The 19569-nt window shown below is 43.4% G+C and overlaps 1 protein-coding gene across 1 annotated transcript in view; it reads left to right on the forward strand.

Annotated features, from left to right (window-relative positions):
• Positions 1 to 4906: 4906 nt before the first annotated feature.
• Positions 4907 to 19569, forward strand: part of ppfia1 (PTPRF interacting protein alpha 1) — a 69669-nt gene continuing 55006 nt past the window's right edge. Inside the window, exons 1-2 of the mRNA XM_083911662.1 lie at positions 4907 to 5907; positions 8187 to 8456. Coding sequence (XP_083767788.1) covers positions 8187 to 8456 — 270 coding nt within the window. The 5' untranslated portion in view covers positions 4907 to 5907. The remainder of the gene's footprint in view (positions 5908 to 8186; positions 8457 to 19569) is intronic.

Consider the following 19569-nt stretch of genomic DNA (forward strand, 5'->3'; position numbering starts at 1 on the left):
CCTGCGCTTAAAGAGATCCGCAGAGAGCGCCGGAAGCCCAGGTAGGAAAACAGGAAGTGCGTTCTTCACAGCGACACCTTCCCTCGTTTGAGATTTCAGATCAAATCCAAACTGTGCTTCTCTCTTTATTATATATATTTATTATCTATACAATACACAGGTCTATACAAAATCCCAACATTGTTCTCTTCTGCAGATCGAATATGAATTGAATATGATTTAAATATCCATAAATCTGGAATAAAGCCGCCTGTGAGTGTAAGTTGTAGAGTTTTACCTCCAAATACAACATCTTTGTCCAGTTCTGACCTTTCCTCGCTGATGCTTTACCATGTAAAGTTACCTTTTGGGTCGTTCGGCCCGTGTTCAGCATCTTCTGTGTTACGCCACAAGATGGAGCAGCTGTTCTCTTTATTATTAATCCTGCATCAACTGTTTCACCTGCAGCTGCTGAATGTAGGTCAAAATAGAGAAATGCTAAAAACTGAAGGGTTTAAAATTAAAAATTAAAACAGTTGTTTACATGTTAATGCAAAAGGAAAGTAGAATTTTACTTTATGCTGATAGTCTGTGTGGAGTGTGCATGTTGTCCCTGTGTCTGCGTGGGTTTTCTCCGGGTTCTCCGGTTTCCTCCCCCAGTCCAAAGACGTGCAGGTGTTGGGTTCAGTGATGACTCTAAATCACCCGTAGGTGTGAATGGTTGTCTGTCTCTGTGCGTCTCTATGTGTCCTGTGATAGACTGGCGTCCTGTCCAGGGTGGACCCCGCCTCACGCCCGATGTCAGCTGGGATCGGCTCCAGCCCCCCACGACCCCGACCCCGGGATAAGCAGTTGAAGATGAATGAATGAATGAATGAATGAAATGATACTATATATATATTATTGTTGTTATATCTATAATGCAATACGCAGGCCTATACAAAACTACAACATTGTGTTTTTGTGAATATCTTGATTTATATTATTATTATTATTATTGTTATTGTATATAATAGAGAATATAATAAATACAGTACATAGAGGAAGTAAATTGTGTTTCAGTGGTGGAAAAAAATAAAAAATAACATAAGGTGCAAAAACAAGATACATAAATAAGTAGAAGACAAAGTACAAACATATAAGGGTCGAGACAGATGTGCGTCTCTGTCTTTGTCTCTCTCTGTCCATCTGTCCGTCTTGTCTCTCTCTCTCTCCTTCTCTTCCTCTCTCCGGTGCAGACAGATGTGCGTCCTCCACAGAGCTGGGTCTGTCTGACGTTCCTGTCTGTTATAGTGAAGGTTTTCAACGCCACCGTACTCTACGGGGGAATTGTTGGGTCTCTGTAAATCATAAATAAGTCATAGAGTGTGGTCTTTACCTACTCTGTAAAGTGTCCTGAGATAACTTTGTTAGGATTTGGCACTAAATGACACTTGAAGCAGGAGTCATTCAAACCCTTTGTATGTTTGTAAAGGAGCAGGAAGAAGCATCAGCTTATTCATTCATACTCTTCTACACTTAGTACCTATACTGTAGGTTTTTCAAGATTCAAGATTCAAGATTCAAGAAGCTTTATTTATTTATCCCGAGGGAAATGATTTTGCAACAGTTTCAATACAAAGGTGGGAAAGGATCCGAGTAACAATAAGCATAAAAACATAAATCAAACAAAATAAAGCTAACGTCAGATAAATCAAACAATGAACTAAGTGTGACAGAGTGCAGCAGACATCGTGGTTAAGCGTAGGTTTATACAATATACAACAATACGCACTGTTTCTTACTTCCTGTGTATCCTGTTTACTTTCTGTTTTTTTAATACGCTCAACAAAACAAACAACAACCAACAAACAACAATAACCGCTCGTGTAAAAAGAAATAAATGACAAGTCTGGATAAAAGTGAGACCCCTGGTGTTTGTCGTCCCCCTCTTCCTCCCTGCACCTCGTAAACACCATCTGTGTGTACTGTTGTTTGAATTTGCTCATGGTTGCTGATTAGAAAGACCATCATAATATATATTTATATTTATATTTATATTTATATATATATATTTATATTCATTACGCAGTTTATGGTGTCCCCACAGGACAGGTGTGGTGCCGTATTCAGCCCCCCTGCAGTGAAACGCACCCCCTCACATTAAAGGTGATATTCTGGATCAGAAGGCTGTTGTTTCCACCTATAGGAGCAGTTTATACACAGGTGTATATACTGTTTATTTATACACAGGTAACCACATTAAAAACACACCTTTGAACCTGTGAATTGGAAGAAAAGCTGGGATTATATTTAGGAAACACTGAGTCAAACACATTCAACTTGCTCTAAAGATCCATTTCATTCATGTTGTAATTATAGCTGCAGTTTATTTACACAGAACACACAAAAAGGTGTTGTTTTGTGTTCACTATTATCCAAGTTTGGGATTTTAAACTCTTTAAAATAGTTTAAAGAGTGAGTATCACATGTTCTGACCGTTGTGGCTTACCTGTAAATATATATATATATATATATATATATATACACACACCTGTATATAAACTACTCCTATAGGTGGAAACAACAGCCTTCTGATCCAGAATATATAATATATAGGCAAGGCAACTTTTCATACACAAGGCAGACTCAAAGTGCTTCACAGCAACATGTCATGAATTCAAATGCATCACAGGAATAAAAACACAGACAATAATAAAAACAGTGCAGACGTTAAAAGTGCAAAGATTTAGCAGAAAGCTGAGGTGAACATAAAAGTGTTCAGTCTAGTTTTAAAAGTGGTCAGAGTGAAAGTCTCACATCTTCAGGAAGTTTATTCCAGCTGTTTGTTGCATAAGGACTGAGAGATGCTTTCCCTTGATTTTACAGTATATAATACATACTGTATTATATATTATATATATATATCTATAAAAAATAATACTGGGTTGTGCCGTATTCAGCCCCCCTGCCGTGAAATGCACCCCCTCGCATTTTAGGTGATATTCTGGATCAGAAGGCTGTTGTTTCCACCTATAGGAGCAGTTTATATATATACACAAGTATATATATACATACCTGTGTGTATGTATATATATATATATACATACAGGTAAGCCACAACGGTCAGAACATGTGTTACTTACAGTCTTTAAACTATTTTATAGAGTTTAAAATCACAAACTTGGACAATAGTGAACACAAAACAACACCTTTTTGTGTGTTCTGTGGAAATAAACTGCAGCCATAATTACAACATGAATTAAATGGATCTTTAGAGCAAGTTGAATGTGTTTGACTTAAATATAATCCCAGCTTTTCTTCCAATTCACAGGTTCAAAAGTGTGTTTTTAATGTGGTTACCTGTGTATAAATATACAGTATATACACCTGTGTATAAACTACTGTTATAGATGGAAACAACAGCCCTCTGATCCAGAACATCACCTTTAATGTGAGGGGGTGCATTTCACCGGGGAGCGCTGGTCCCATCGTATTCAGCCCCCCTGCAGTGAAATGCACCCCCTCACATTAAAGGTGATATTCTGGATCAGAAGGCTGTTGTTTCCACCTATAGGAGTAGTTTATATATATATACACAAGTATATATATGCATACCTGTGTGTGTGTGTGTGTACATATATATATATATATATATATATATATATATATATATATATATATATATATATGTAGTTATACACAGGTAAGCCACAACGGTCAGAACATTGGTTCCTTACAGTGTTTAAACTATTTTTAAGAGTGTAAAATCACAAAGTTGGATAATTTTTATATGTTCTGGGGAAATAAACTGCAGCCTTAATTACTAAATGGATCTTTAGAGCAAGTTGAATGTGTTTGACTCAGTGTTTCCTAAATATAATCCCAGCTTTTCTTCCAATTCACAGGTTCAAAGGTGTGTTTTTAATGTGGTTATCTGTGTATAAATATACAGTATATACACCTGTGTATAAACTGCTCCTATAGATGGAAACAACAGTCCTCTGATCCAGAACATCACCTTTAATGTGAGGGCGTGCACAACACCGGGGAGCGCTGGTCCCATCGTATTCAGCCCCCCTGCAGTGAAATGCACCCCCTCACATTAAAGGTGATATTCTGGATCAGAAGGATATTGTTTCCACCTATAGGAGTAGTTTATATATACACACAAGTATATATATACATACCTGTGTGTGATATAAATATATATTCATACACAGGTAAGCCACAACGGTCAGAACATCAGTTACTTACAGTCTTTAAACTATTTTAAAGAGTTTAAAATCACAAACTTGGATAATTTTTATATGTTCTGGGGAAATAAACTGCAGCCTTAATTACAACATGAATAAATTAAATCTTTTGAGCAAGTTTAATGTATTTGATTTAAATATAATCCCAGCTTTTCTTCCAATTCACAGGTTCAAAGGTGTGTTTTTAATGTGGTTACCTGTGTATAAATATATATATATATACACCTGTGTGTATAGCATATTCATTATACTAATCTATTTATAGTGTCAAATCCTAACCAAAGTTATCTCAGGACACTTTACAGAGTTTATAGTTTATAGTTTATAGTTTATATACAGGTATATAAATATATATATACATACAGGTAACCCACAAAATGAATGAAATGGATCTTTAGAGCAAGTTGAATGTGTTTGACTCAGTGTTTCCTAAATATAATCCCAGCTTTTCTTCCAATTCACAGGTTCAAAGGTGTGTTTTTAATGTGGTTATCTGTGTATAAATATACAGTATATACACCTGTGTATAAACTACTGTTATAGGTGGAAACAACAGCCTTTTGATTATCCCCTTTAATGCTTGGGGGTGCATTTCACTGCAGGGGGGCTGAACACGGCCCCACACCGGCTCCTCCTGTCGCCAGCCCGGGGAGAAGCAGCGCTCTTCCCCTTCAGTGGAGACGAACCGGAGGACCGACTCAGAGCCCTCCATTGGCTGTCCCGACTGCCGAGGCTGGCAGGCAGTGGCGACAGGGAAGGACCGGATTCACGGAGCTTTTTCGGGGTTGGAAATACCGAAGAGAACTCCAGAAACCGCGGAGGACGCACACGAAGGGAATATACAGTTTTTATTTGGTGTTTTTTGGGAGTTTTCACACCGCGTCCAACCGTCGCTGACGTTCAATGTCCGCTGGAAGTTTCCGAGTCGAGCCGTTGATGATTGGTGACGCGACGGGAAGCTAACGGGAAGCTAGCGTTAGCCGGTGTGCTAACTTGATAGATTTAATCATTTTTAAAGCTTTCTGACTCGTTTTTAGTATTTTTGGATAATGTAAGATACAAAGCCACGAGATATAGATCATGTTGTCTACTTTTATACAGAATAGAGCGTGTCATTACGTGACGTTATCGTAGCTAAGTTAGTTATATGCAACTAGCGAGCGTTAGCCACCTAGCAGGCTAGTTAGCAGCTAACGGTGGCTAACTTTAAACTGACTTCAAGCCAAAGAATTCTGCTTCACATTAGCTTAGCACGGCTACAGCTGTTTCCACGTCACCTAACGGCACCATCACATGCCTAACGTGTGTGTGAGGTGTTATTACGGGTGTGTTTTAGTGCAGAAAAGCAAAGATAAAACACTTTACTTCCACATCTACATATGCAATAATCGAATCATCCGCTTACTTTAATGCTAGCGTGCTAACGTGGAGTTAGCCGGCCAAACTTGGATAACACTGCCCCCTGCTCACTTGATGTGGGTTTCGCTGTGAGGCCTTTAGGAAATAATCTATATTTTTCACTGAGAAGACGCGATTTTTAAAGCCTTAATGCATCACATGAGTGGGGATTACATCACCAATGACCCTGGATATCTGTGAAGTTTGACAACCGTGCAGCAAACATTTGGAGTACCTGGACCTCATAAATACCCTGGATTACAAGGACAAGTTGGAATAAAGATAGTCTTCAAAGGTGAGATGCATGTGAACAATAAACACATTAAGAAGTGGTTTTTGTTTTGTGTCAACACATATTTTCAGCCTGCATCACAGTGAATAACACGGATTTAACTCTACATGCACTCCAGTGTTTGGCATATGTTGCTTTATTATCATACTTTTATTCCCCTTTACAGGAACCACAGAATGCCATAATGTCAAGTTACATATAAATAGTTTTATACGTGTAAATGCAATTGTTGTGGAGCTTTCAGTCTTCTGTCATCGTGCAAAAATCGCCCCTGATGGAAGAGGTTTTAAGTCCCCACTGCCTCCAGATCCTGGTTTTATGGTCCTCTTTTTACTTTTTGACGTAAAGTGACGTCTGTGCTGAGTTACACTGGCCCTACCATCTGTCACTCCACTTCCACGGATGCTGTGTGTGACCCTCCCCCTCATAAACATTGTTGAGCCCCAGTGGCTTGACCTCAATATGGATTGAAGGTTTTGTATTTTTTTTTACCTCTTTTTAAATAAGGTGAAATATGCCTCCTTCCACCAGAAATAGTGTTTAAGATGTGAACCATTCAATTCACAGTCTGAGTTAATCATCATGACGTGTTTTTATCAGGTTAACGCACATGTAACAGGTAAAGTCCAGCATCCTGAGCACAGTTTGCTGGAAGATACAGTCGAGTGTCGGTGCGCTGAACCGAACGCAGTGGTTTCTGAAAGCAAATGGCTTTGGGCATCTGAGGCGACGCTGAATGAGATGAAGGGGTAGCTCCGGCTGCCACTACTAAGTTCCAGTTTGTAGGTTGTTGTTCCTTGTAGGTATGTTAAATCCAGCTCACATGACTCTTGGCTTTTTGTCTCGCAGTCTGTCCACGGACCTAAGCTCCTCGGTGCGGAGAGTAGCTTTAATTCTCCAGCTGTTGTTGGATGCAACACGCTTCGGATAACACAGCGCTCTTAGTTTACTGTAGTTGATTTGAGACTCTGTTATTTTCTTACCAGTAGGTCAAACTTGGACTGTTTCCTTTGGGGAAGTAGCTTTATATTCCAGTCGTGGTTAAACATTATAAAGAGCAGTAAGCAGGTTCTCTGTTTTCCCTGCTGTCGTAAAGGCAGATGCTTTGGTGTATGCTGATAAAATCACTCCACAGAGGCACTTATCTCAAATCCGTCAAGACGGGGGTCTGCTTTAAAACTTAAACCAATTATAAAACCACCTGAGCACCAGTGTTTCATCCTGCCTCGTGAGCTATATATTTAAATGTACAATTATTTTGATGGCAAGACTGTGTAACCTTGTCATCATTACATTTTCCCTCCATCCTTCTACCCTTACAGGTGTTCGTTGTTGTGGTATTTCAATAGAAGGAACCAAAAACATTAGGGAATTTCATTTCCAACCAATTGAAAGTACTCAGAAGAACTACTCCTGTTTTAGAGTCAAACTAATCTGTGATCTGACTTTTACACCATTGAATATTGGGCATAAATTGCAGGAGATAAAAGTGTCTTTTGGGTTTGATAGGGGTCCTTTTTGCGGCCACTCGTACAGTGGATATATTTAGGTGTTTAACAACTATTACCTTTGAAACATCTATTTGTAAAGTGTAGCCTGGGAACCAGACGAATCTGCCAGGCTCATGCACATTTGCTCTGCAGGTATGTCAGGCCCCTCTCCCGTTCAGACAGATTTGCTTCAAAACGGACCAAACACTGCCTCAACTTACATGTGCATCTATCTTATACACTTTCTCTACACCGAACTTATCTGATTTCTTATCTAAATTTCATTTTCCGTGAATTTTATTTGACCTGTATTCACATCTCTACTTCATATTTATTTAGCTAAGAGTTTATTGTTTATCTTACACTGTATCTTTGTTTGTGTAAGCTGCTGGAAACTCAATTTCGTTGTGGGAGTTCATCCCAAAAGGATCAATAAATAGAAGTCCAAGTCTTAGCACTGCCTCAAATTGCGTGAGCTGTTCCGCGCTGCGCCGTTGCATTACTGTGATTAGTTGCAGGTCACAGTTGGCTGTTCTGATTGGTTGTTGGATTGTCTAATTGCGTGCAGAGACGGTTTGGTCTGCACCGTTGATAATGTCCCATGGAAATCGAAAATGACCGGAGAGGTTCCAGACTAGGTAAAACGTTCTTCAGGAAGAAGATCTTTGGACATCACTGTAAAGAGTCTTTATACCAAAACGATGCACTTGACTACCCGCCTGTGCTGACAGCATTATACTCCATAACCCTTCTTGCCCTAATAATTCGTGTCTCCCTTCTAACTCGTTTTAGATGATGTGCGAGGTGATGCCCACCATCAGTGAGTCCGAAGGGCCCGGCGGGGGAGGCGGCAGTGGCAGACGGGGCTCCGGCTCCCCACTACAGTCGGACTCAGAAGGCCACTTTGAGTCGCTGATGGTGTCCATGCTGGAGGAGCGGGATCGTCTTCTTGAGACTCTGAGGGAGACGCAGGAGAATCTGGGCTTGACTCAGGGCAAACTGCACGAAGTGAGCCATGAAAGGGACTCACTGCAGCGACAACTTAACACCGCTCTGCCACAGGTAAGAGAGACCGTTTTCACCTTTCAAAGAAAAAACAAAAGATAGAAAAAACAATCAGCTGCAGTAGCACGTTGTTCTCACATTTGAACCTCCAACAATGTCTGGTCTGGAGTTTCTCCTTCACACATGCAGTACACAACAGAGACGGTCCGACTGAAATGTGGTCTTACTTACTGGACTGAGGGCGCACTCACGCTGTCCTTCCGTCCCGTGCCCAAACAGGTTTTACGGCTAAAATCTAGTGCGTTTGACCAGTGTGAGTGCAACTGCACCGCGCCTAGGAGCGGCACACTTCCCGTCCACGGCCCGTTTGGGAGAGGTGGGCTTTTGTAAAGCACGTTTGCACATGTACGAGCACGAGCGTGCGCACGTGTACGAGCATGCGCACGTGTACGAGCACGAGGCCTACGGCGGTTCTGAGGTCATTTCCTGTGCGCCTGTTGGGACGTAGAAAAAAGAAGGAGGGACCATGCACGGACATTTCAAACAATGGCGAAAGGTTCACGTTGGTGTGATGCGGAGGTGGAGTGTTTACTGCAGATTTGGTCGATGAAAAGATTCAAAAACAGTCGACAAGACGCACAAAAACTCTGAGGTCTACGGAAAGATCTGGAAACAAAGCCACGCATCGCCATGACGTCATCAATGCGTGTGACGTGTTACGGCGTGATGACGTATAGGCAGCAAGAAGCATTCTCCGAGGCCCAGGCAGTGTGAGTACAAACGGGCCGGCAAGCGGGGGGAGAGGGAGGGGGGGACAAGGACCCTAAAGCCTAGGGCACGGGACGGACGGACGGACAGTGTGAGTACGCCCTAAGTCTTTTTGGTTTAGGCATGGGTAGAACGTGCAGGTGGTAAGACATTGCGAGGATGGGGCTGGTTCTTCATTTGGTCAAAAAACAACCAAGTCTCTAGTTGTTCTTAAAATGTGTCTGATGATTCTGGCTAAAGTCTTTACTGACCGAAGTTCCTGATTTTGGTCGTCTCTCCAGTTTGACATTTTTGTTTCCGTCTTTGTGTAAATCACCTTTCTTCTTCCTATTCACCGTTGGAGGTTTGTTGGGGAGCTGGCAGGATACAATCTGTTCTGTCTGGTCTGACTGAATCAGATATTTGTGCTCACACATACGGCCAACTATTAATGTCCAGAAAACTTAAGGTTTGCGATTTTTCTTTCCAAATGGAGCTACTGTGTAAAGTGTTACATTATTGCGACGTCTCTTGCCAAACCTCTGCAACCTCGCTTTTCAAATATATTTCAGCTAAGGTTTTCAAAAGTATCGATGCCTAGATACTTTTTCGATACCACATGTTTACAATTATACAATCTAAGCTATAACAAAAACATCAACGACATAGCTAACGACATAGCTAACGACATAGCTAACGACATAGCTAACGACATAGCTAACGACATAGCTAACGACATAGCTAACGACATAGCTAACGACATAGCTAACGACATAGCTAACGTTAGCCTACCAGTTCCTGCAGCTTCACCCTCTGCGTGACCATGACTTCCGTGACAGAACTGTTAAATTATCCTGCTTTAGGGAGTTTATGTTGTATTCAGGTGCACCTCAGAGAAAATTAAACTGTTGTAAAGTTCCCTTCAGCCATCAGGAATGTACTTTTTCTGTGCCAGCGCTGTGTGCAGGTGGTTAATGCATTTTTTTGTGTTGCCTTGGTATTGAAAGACGTATCGAGTATCGTTTTTTGTACTGGTATCGTATAAAAGTTTAAAATTCTGGTATTGTGACAACCTTACTTTCAGCCCTGTTGTGCATATTTAATATGCATTAAGCCCCTCAGTTAGCTGTGCTTCTATTTCTACTTTTTGCACAACATGATGTGGAGGGAGTCCTGATCCCGACTTTGCCCATCTGCCTGCAGGACTCATGTTTCTACCCTCCGTGGTCTTCTGTTTAAAACAAAGGGATTAGGTTTCCAGTTTTTAATGATGCATAAGAGGCTGGTAATCAGTTAAGCGTTGTTGTGGTTCCTGTTGAATATGCATCGAGTGTATAAAGTAAACATGCAGGTTATTTTCCCTGTTTGTTTGACATTTTATTACATGAGCGAGAGAACTGTGAAGCGTGCAGACTGTGAGCGACAGATGATGGATCACAGTGGTGAGAGCAGGGAGGTCTGTAGATGATGTATAGTGGCTCTGCATATAAAAAGCAGAGCAGACTGCACAGGGCTCTCTCTAACTGATAGCATCCCAACTTTCCTGGAACATCAGATGGCAAGAACTGCTGTATAACACGCTTGTGGGAGGCCAAGTCCTTTCTCTGCAGCTCTTTGTTGTACAGCCAGGAAAACTACGTCCAGAGTCAAAACATTCAGACGCTGATCCACTCAGTGGACACTTAACGTAGTGCAGAGTAAATATATATATGCAGATAAACATATAGAAGTAAAGCATTGCATTAGCAGCCATAGAAGTGATTGTGGTTATGGATTGGATGTTGAATTAATGCAGCATTGGAGTCGAGCAGCTTAAACAATGTTTGCATGTGTTACGACCCGGCTCATGGGGAAAAGGGAAGCAACATAAACCAGAATGTTTTTGGTAAAATAACAAGTTATTTATTTGCACGTTTCAAGAAAAGAACAGGGACAAGGGCACGATGGATGCTGCTCAACTCAAAGACATAAATATAACTTAAAGAGGTCTAAGGATGCCCCCTGGGCGCCTCCCTAGGGAGGTGTTCCAGGCACGTCCAGCTGGGAGGAGGCCTCGGGGAAGACCCAGGACCAGGTGGAGAGATTAGATCTCCACACTGGCCTGGGAACGCCTCAGGATCCCCCAGTTAGAGCTGGTTAATGTGGCCCGGGAAAGGGAAGTTTGGGGTCCCCTGCTGGAGCTGCTGCCCCCGAGACCCGATCCAGGATCAGAGGCTGAAGATGAGATGAGATGAGATCTCTCCAAAATGAGAGATGACTACGAGCCAGTTCCAAAAATAACGACTCAACGTCAACAATAATCAGAAAATACTAAATAAGCAGCACCCTCTCAAACCTGTCTCTCTAACATCAAGATGCTACAGGTGTCAGGTTGGTCTCTGTAAACCTCCACTAAAACCTCGCCCAATTTCCTTACCGCAAGTTCAGAGATCACGCACACGCACACGCACATGCACACACACACACCCCAGACCAGTTGGTCAAAGACAAAGGGCCAAATCACAGCGAGGGCGACTATTTAAGCAGAGGGACGGTCTGGAAGGTGGTAGGTGGTTGGAGGAGATTGCCAGACGCCGCACCTATCAAATCACCGGCAGAACCAGGAAGTAGGCAGGTAGGCTGTAACACATGTCATGCTATGGAAAATAAAACATTATTATTAATTATTTCTCAAATGTTCAAACACACATTCAACTCTAAGGTTGCCAGTTTATCGACCTCTGTAACAGACTGATCATTTTGATCTGTCAAATATATATAAGCAGCTTTCGACAGTGCGTACATGTGCAACAAAAAGTAAATGTGTGCAAACTGTAAAATGTATGTAGTAATTTTATGTTTGCTGATAACCTGCAGATGCCAGAACAGCCAGTAGCTCCCGTGAACTTGATTATGTTTTAGTTTTAATTGGTCGTCTTTTGCCAATAAACAAGTTTAATGGTTGCTGTAGCGTCCCTGACGAGGTCACTGCTTGTTCGCATTTGGCTCCTTAAAGTTTAAATGAGTTTAAAGAATACATAATTACAAATTCTTTAATTAAAAAAACTAGTGTACTTTTTATTTTCAAATAAATTGTATCAGTCTGGAATCCTTTTTATTAAGGAAGTTAATGTGAAGCCCTGATTAAAGGAGTCAGGCAGATATAAACGCTGTAATCCTGTAAAAACATCCATTTGTTTTTGTTTTACTGCTTTGCTTTAATCTTTAAGCTTTAAGTTTTTATTTAACAGATTCATTAAAGAGTATTTTGACTTACAAAAGACAGTAACTACAGACTACAGTGGTGCCTGTTTTGTTTGATCAAGTATTGAAATCTCAGTAATTCTTACGTAAATGTACTTCAGTCTATATTTCATCTTACACTCAATAAATTCTTCTTATCTTTTCCTTTGTTCACCATAGAAACCCCCGAGGCTCCAGTCAGACTAAAGGTTTTTACTGTGTGTGTCTGTAGCAGTGGCAGCTGCAGTGGAAGCTAATTTTTCTGGCCTACATCATAAACGCGTTTGATTATTTATAAGTTAAATTCTTCCCTTCGTTCCTTTTTAAGAAAATGATCTGTGACCTCGTCGTACCAACTCGGCGTCTTTTCCAGGGACTTGAACAGTGTCCTGTCAATGGCAGCAGAGCTAGGCTGCTTAAACGGCCTCGGCCCAGCTGGAGCTGCTGCGCCAGGCTACTGTGAAGTGTGAGCGCCTGTGAGTGTGCTCGCCAAACACAACGCTGGTCGTTTTTTAACAAAGACAAAGTCTCTGGGGGTCGGTAAAGTCTCCGGGTCAGTTCAGAACAACCGAATGAAAAACTTGGAAAATGCTCCGCCGGATGTTTATTTTCAACATCGCTGATTTGCTCATTTAGCTGTCAATCAAAAAAGGAAAGAAGGCGAGCGTACGGGCCAGTCCACTGCCCCATAGACCTCCAGAGACACTGAGCGTCCGATGGGCGGGACAAAGCCCAGCATTTATCCAATGAGCGTCTAGTTTCTCTGCGGATGAACAACCCGCTCTACGCTTCCACGCTGACGTCAGTGAAGCTGAGCGTCCGACTGTGTAAAGCACTGTGGAGCTGAGGATGAAGGAGGAGGAAGTTGCGTCGGTTTCCTGTGATAAGGAGCTGATTCTGAACAAAAGATGAAGCTTACTAGAAAGTATTTAGTCAATGAAATAAACACACAGCAGAACATGTTTCACCATTTTTTAAATATGTTTTGGTGACACTTTTTGGTGTCTGTATGTGTGCATGCACGCTGCTGCTTATGCTGCGGCGGTGTCAGCTAATCAATCAGCAGGCTGTCTGCAAAGCCTCCTGGGATTTGTACCTGGAAGGCAGAAAAATCCAGCTGTTAAAAAGTAGAAGCACTTTGTTTGCTGTAATCAGGTGTTACTCTTTACTCGCAGATTTCCAATCCAAAACACCTTTTTTGGATATTTTCACTTCAACCCACTAATTGATTAATTACTTTGTGACTTCACATGTTTATTATGATTATTTAAAATGGAAGAATTCTCACAGAATGCACATTTAAACATTTCTGATTAGTTTCAGGTTGTAATCACTAAAAGCTCTTCTTACAAAATTCTGCTTCAAAATGGAAAATGTCTTGCATTGAGTGTATTTGTTGTTTATTATTGGAAGAGCAAACATGGATCTCTGCATCATCATCTGGGCAAAAGAGTAGCAGACATTATCATTCATTCATTCATCTTCAGCCTCTTGTCCCTGTCGGGGTCGCGGGGGGGCTGGAGCCGATCCCAGCTGACATCAGGCGTGAGGCGGGGTCCACCCTGGACAGGACGCCAGTCTATCACAGGACACATAGAGACGAACAGAGACAGACAACCATTCACACCTACGGGTGATTTAAAGTCATCAATTATGCATTTCAAAAAAACACATTGCATCCAAAATACATGCACTTTTTCTGTATGTGTAGCTATGCAGTCTTCCAACAGGTGAAAACCACACAGAACTGTAAAAACCATTAAGTAAATACCTCTTTGTACCAGAGGCAGCAGAACAACCGTGTGGGCGTTTGTACACTTGCGGCAGCGTAAACCCACATGCTCTCGATGCATCGGCTCCTGTGTGAATGCTGCCTGAGATGAATGAAACCGATGCCGTCTTGAATTATTGTGTTGGACAGAGAGAGACAAGAGGTCTTCAGGCCGGAGTAGGTGAAGGGGAGTTGCCGTTCTTGTCTCGTTCCCTCCCTCCCTGTGCGAGTACCCTTCACAGGAATGCACAAACATTCCTGGGCAGCTTGCTCACACGTCAACAGCTTCTCCAAACTCCGGCGGCGCCTGTCGGATGGTTTTTATTTGTCCTTTTTTTGTTTTCCTTCTCTCTTCTATGTGTTCTGCGTGCAGGCCAAATTGCTCCGAAGCTCCCACGGTCAAATGTCATCTTGTGAAAAGCTGATTGACACCAGTTTGAATGCGCGCACTGATGGGTTTTTTTTTTTACTTGTCCAATTTCGGGGCCCATATGTTGCGGTTAAGTCAGATTCTGTGCTTCTGTGTCAGCCGAGGCTTATAATAGTTTTCTCTGAAGTGGGCTTCACTGGGTGTGTGTTTGTGTCTGATGCCAGTGAGTTTACAGCTGTTTTCTACAAATGGCTCTGAAGGTTGTTGGAGCAGTAAAAGAGAAAGAAGTGGTTAGCTTCATGTCTTATGTTGCTTCATTCATAGGTTTCCCACACACGTTCTTCTCCCTGCACTGGTAAACCTGCAGTGACACACCGAGCAACCGCCGGCTTCTCCCGACTCCTCGCTTTGTAGAAAAAGTACATTTAAAGAAAAGTGCCAACCAATCCCAGATGGCACCATCAAACACACTGAAGTCTCCCTTAGGGCGCACTCACACTGTCCTTCCGCACCGCGCCCTGTGCTTTAGGGTCCTTGTCCCCCCCTCCAGGCCCGTTTGTACTCACACTACCTGGGCCTCGGAGAATGCTTCTTGCTGCCTATACGTCATCACGCTGCCTATACGTCACACGCATTGATGACGTCATGGCGATGCGTGGCTTTGTTTCCAGATCTTTCCGTAGACCTCAGAGTTTTTGTGCGTCTTGTCGACTGTTTTTGAATCTTTTCATCGACCAAATCTGCAGTAAACACTCCACCTCCGCATCACACCAACGTGAACCTTTCACCGCCATTGTTTTAAAAGTCCGCGCATGGTCCCTCCTTCTTTTTTCTACGTCCCAACAGGCGCACAGGAAATGACCTCAGAACCGCCGTAGGCCTCGTGCTCGTACACGTGCGCACGCTCATGCTCGTACACGTGCGCTCGTTTTGACCAGGATAATCATGAAATAAAACTTTCACATTGTTCTATGTCTAACAGAGACGGATACCCCACGATAATAATAATAATAATGTGACATCCTGTGTCAGTAGCTGCGTAGCTTAACTGTCTTTCTGCGTAGAATTGACAGATACTTGTTGCACAACAGTCCAGCAGCTTACTGTGGGCCAGACGCTGTACACTGGGGATGTCATGTCCTAGACGCTACCGTTCGAAAATGCTCATGTTTATGCTCAAAGGGTCCACTGCATTTAAAACCACCGGGAGATGTTGCCTCAGGTACCGGTGAGACGATGAAATACGATCCAAGAAGGCTGGTTTGAGTAATGGATCCCCCGACTGCACGGCTGCACGGCAGCTCCGACGACCCCGTAGCTGCTCATCTGTCTCTGTTCTGGTCCCACACTGGACCGACTACAGTCAGGAGGCTGGAAATCGACCTTTTATACTCCAAGTCGACCCTCAATGCCACCAAATGAACACTTAATGTCTTTAAAATCTGCCAAATAAATGTTATGTAATGTAAAGATACACCAGGCACTACACAGCGGTTTAATAAGACTATAAGGGCACACGCACACTGTCCACTACCGTGACGTATAGGCAGCAGGAAGCATTCGCCGAGGCCCAGATAGTGTGATTAAAATGGGCCTGGAGGGGGGACAAGGACCCTAAAGCACGGGGTGAAGGAGGGAACGGGACAGATGGACAGTGTGAGTGCGCCCTTGAGTCCTTGTGTGTATTTGATTGGCCAGCACAGTGCGTTTTCTGCAGATCCTTTTCCTTTTAAATGAAAGTCAAGATGGGAAGTCCCTCAGTTCTTGAGCCTTAAACGTGCTTCCTGAGGAGAACCTTAACCTTGTGCAAGATTTGAAACTCGCACCCAGTAAGAAGCAAAAGTTTGGCAAATATTCGGTTAAACGTGACTTCTGTGTGTTTGTCAAGTCAAAATTTGATCTTGCTGTTGTGTCATTTAAAACAAAATCATGAGTGCAACTTGGCAGTTTACAAGTGACCAAATTCTGTATTCTGGTCCGCGGCACAATGGCATGAATTGAGAGTGCACGGTGGTAAGACAGAGACACAAAGACTGACTTGTTCCACACAGTGACATGAAAGTGACAGTGTTGCCTTTTGCCAAATGTGAGCTGAATCAGTAACACACGACACAAGACGGGGAAGTGAAGGCCGTGCTCCCGTACAAGCGTCACAAACTGTCCATTCTCATTTTGTGTGTTTTACGATGAAAGAGAACTCCTGTTTGATGTCTGACGCTAATGTTTTCAGATAACTCAATATGATTTAGTGAAATGCCTCACATGCACAATATTACCAAGACTCCTATTACCGTATTTTCCGCATTATAAGGCGCATGGAACAGACGCTACAGTCGAGGCTGGGGTTACGTTAAGGACCGCCTCTAAATTCATTGATGTTTAGTTGGCGTGCTAGCGCTGTTGCCTTCAGTCCAATAGTGATTGTACGGACACTTCTACTTGCTGCTCTCTGTTCAACAACCCACTGTTGGAGTTTGTCCTCCAGCTGCAGCCGTCTCGCTCTGTTCCCTCTAAGGGCGTGATCACACTGTCCTTTTGGCCGCGGCCAAAACCGTTTTTTCAGCTAAAGCCTAGTACCTTTAAGCCATGTGAGTGCACCCGCTCCGCGCTCAACCGCGGCCAGCGGACCGTCCACGGTCCGCTTGAAAGAGGTGGGCTTTAGCGGAGCCGTTTGCACATGTACGAGCACGAGCCGTACGGCAGTAGCGTTATGTCCGCCTGTTCGGACATGTAAATAGAAGGACGGACCATGCGCGGACATTTAACAACAACAACAATGGCGGTGAAAGGTTCACGTTGGTCTGATGCGGAGGTGGAGTGTTTACTGCAGATTTGGTCGATGAAAAGATTCAAAAACAGTCGACAAGACGCACAAAAACTCCGAGGTCTACGGAAAGATTTGTAAACAAAGCCACACACACGCGATCAATGCATGTGACGTGTTACGGCGTGATGGTGTATGGACAGCAAGAAGCATTGGCTGGCCCTGGCAGTGTGAGTACAAACGGGGCTGGGGCGCGGGGGGGAGAGGGAGGGGGGACAAGTACCCTGAAGTCTGGGTCGTGGTCCGGGAGGACAGTGTGAGCAGACCCTAAAACTCTGTTTATTTTTCTTTACTTGGCGCAGGTCGTCTTGTTGCTTCCTCCACTTCGGCACCATTGATTGGTTCATGTTAAACTCTCTGGCTGCTGCTCTGTTCCCGTGTTCTACTGCGTGACTAATGGCCTTGAGTGTAAACTCTGCGTCGTAAGTGTGTCTCTTAACAGGAGCCATTTTGGGCTCTTTACACAAACACACACATGGAAATGAAACGGCACGCTTCGCGCAGTCGCATATCTCAACATGCACCGCGCGTTACTTCTTCTACGGGGGAAAATAGAGTCGGCGGCTGCTCACCGTAGTTGGAGACCTGTTGTGGCTCAATATTGGTCCATATATAAGGAGCACCGGGTTATAAGGAGCACTGTCGGCTTTTGAGACATTTGAAGGTTTTTAGGTGAAACTTATAGTGCGGAGAATACGGTACTGATTGTGCCTTTTCTAAAAGCTGCACGTGGACTCCCTAAGCTACCTTGTTACCCACAGCTGCTGCACACATGTGAAGTTATGACGGTTGTCCGAGCTGCAGTGAGGGCTTCTGCAGTATATCTCTCATCCATCTCTCATACATTAGCTCACTGTGGCTGTTCGTCCTCGAAGTATGTATGATCTTTGTGCACTTTAACAACGAGGAGTGGCATAAGTGACGGGGCTAACAGGAAGCTGTAGTTACTGCTGAAGGTTAGGTAGATGTGGTTGCAAGGTAATATGTCTGGTTAAGATACAACAGGTGCAAATATTTAATATTAAATTAGTAAGTTAAGTAAGTAAAAGAATTGCTGAGAATAAAAGTAATTTTCTTTGCTTTTTAAATGTTTACAGTTACAGGGCTCAACTCTAACTATGGGCGCTTCCCGTGCCCAAACACGTTTCACGGGTAAAGTCTGGTTCCTTTGACCAGTGTGAGTGCAAATGTACTGCGCCTAGCTGCGGCACGCTTGCCGGCCACGGCCCGTTTGGGAGAGGTGGGCTTTTGTAAAGCTCGTTTGCACATGTACGAGCACGAGCGTGCGCACGTGTACGAGCACGAGGCCTACGGCGGCTCTGACGTCATTTTATGCGCGGACATTTCAAACAATGGCGGCGAAAGGTTCACGTTGGTGTGATGCGGAGGTGGAGTGTTTACTGCAGATTTGGTCGATGAAAAGATTCAAAAACAGTCGACAAGACGCACAAAAACTCAGAGGTCTACGGAAAGATCTGGAAACAAAGCCACGCATCGCCATGACGTCATCAATGCGTGTGGCGTGTGATGGCGTATAGGCAGCAAGAAGCATTCTCCGAGGCCCAGGTAGTGTGAGTACAAACGGGCCTGGAGGGGGGGACAAGGACCCTAAAGCACGGGGCATGGGGCGGACGCACAGTGGGAGGGCGCCCTATTAAAAGGGGTTGCCAGGTTGGCAGAATATCCCAAGAAAGATGTCTAGAATGTAAATATTGTCAATGATACTGAACCAAAATACGTCCGTCTGTTTTATGCAAGTAGAGCTGTTATTGTCCGTACGGCCCGTCATCATGTAATCTGTCTTTAAAGCGTGACGAGCTCCTGATCATCTCATGATGCTCTTCTTTTGTTGCACTGAATATTAACCAAGCAAACTACTGTAGTGCTGAGTGAGACGTTGCCTCTATTAAATATGCATCATGCTGAACTCAAACGACCTCTAATGTACGTTGTTTGACGGAATAATCGTTATGAGGATGTTTGTCGGGCGTAGTGCGAATAATCTGTACATTAATAACATTCATATGTGCATGAGAAGCGATGGAGCACTTAGGACTGCATGTGTCGGGCTGCACAGGAAGGAAGTCATTTCAGACTTCTGATACAATCACAAACACAAAGTGATGCAAGAATCTCAATGAAGTGAGGGGAAAACGGTGCACTGTAGTTTCTCCGTCAGCTCCATTCGATTGGCTTTTCCTCCCCGTCTGCGTGTGTTTGGGCGGGCGGGTAAAGC

This window comes from Echiichthys vipera (assembly GCF_963691815.1).
Source record: "Echiichthys vipera genome assembly, chromosome: 1".
NCBI classification, from domain to species: Eukaryota; Metazoa; Chordata; class Actinopteri; order Perciformes; family Trachinidae; genus Echiichthys; species Echiichthys vipera.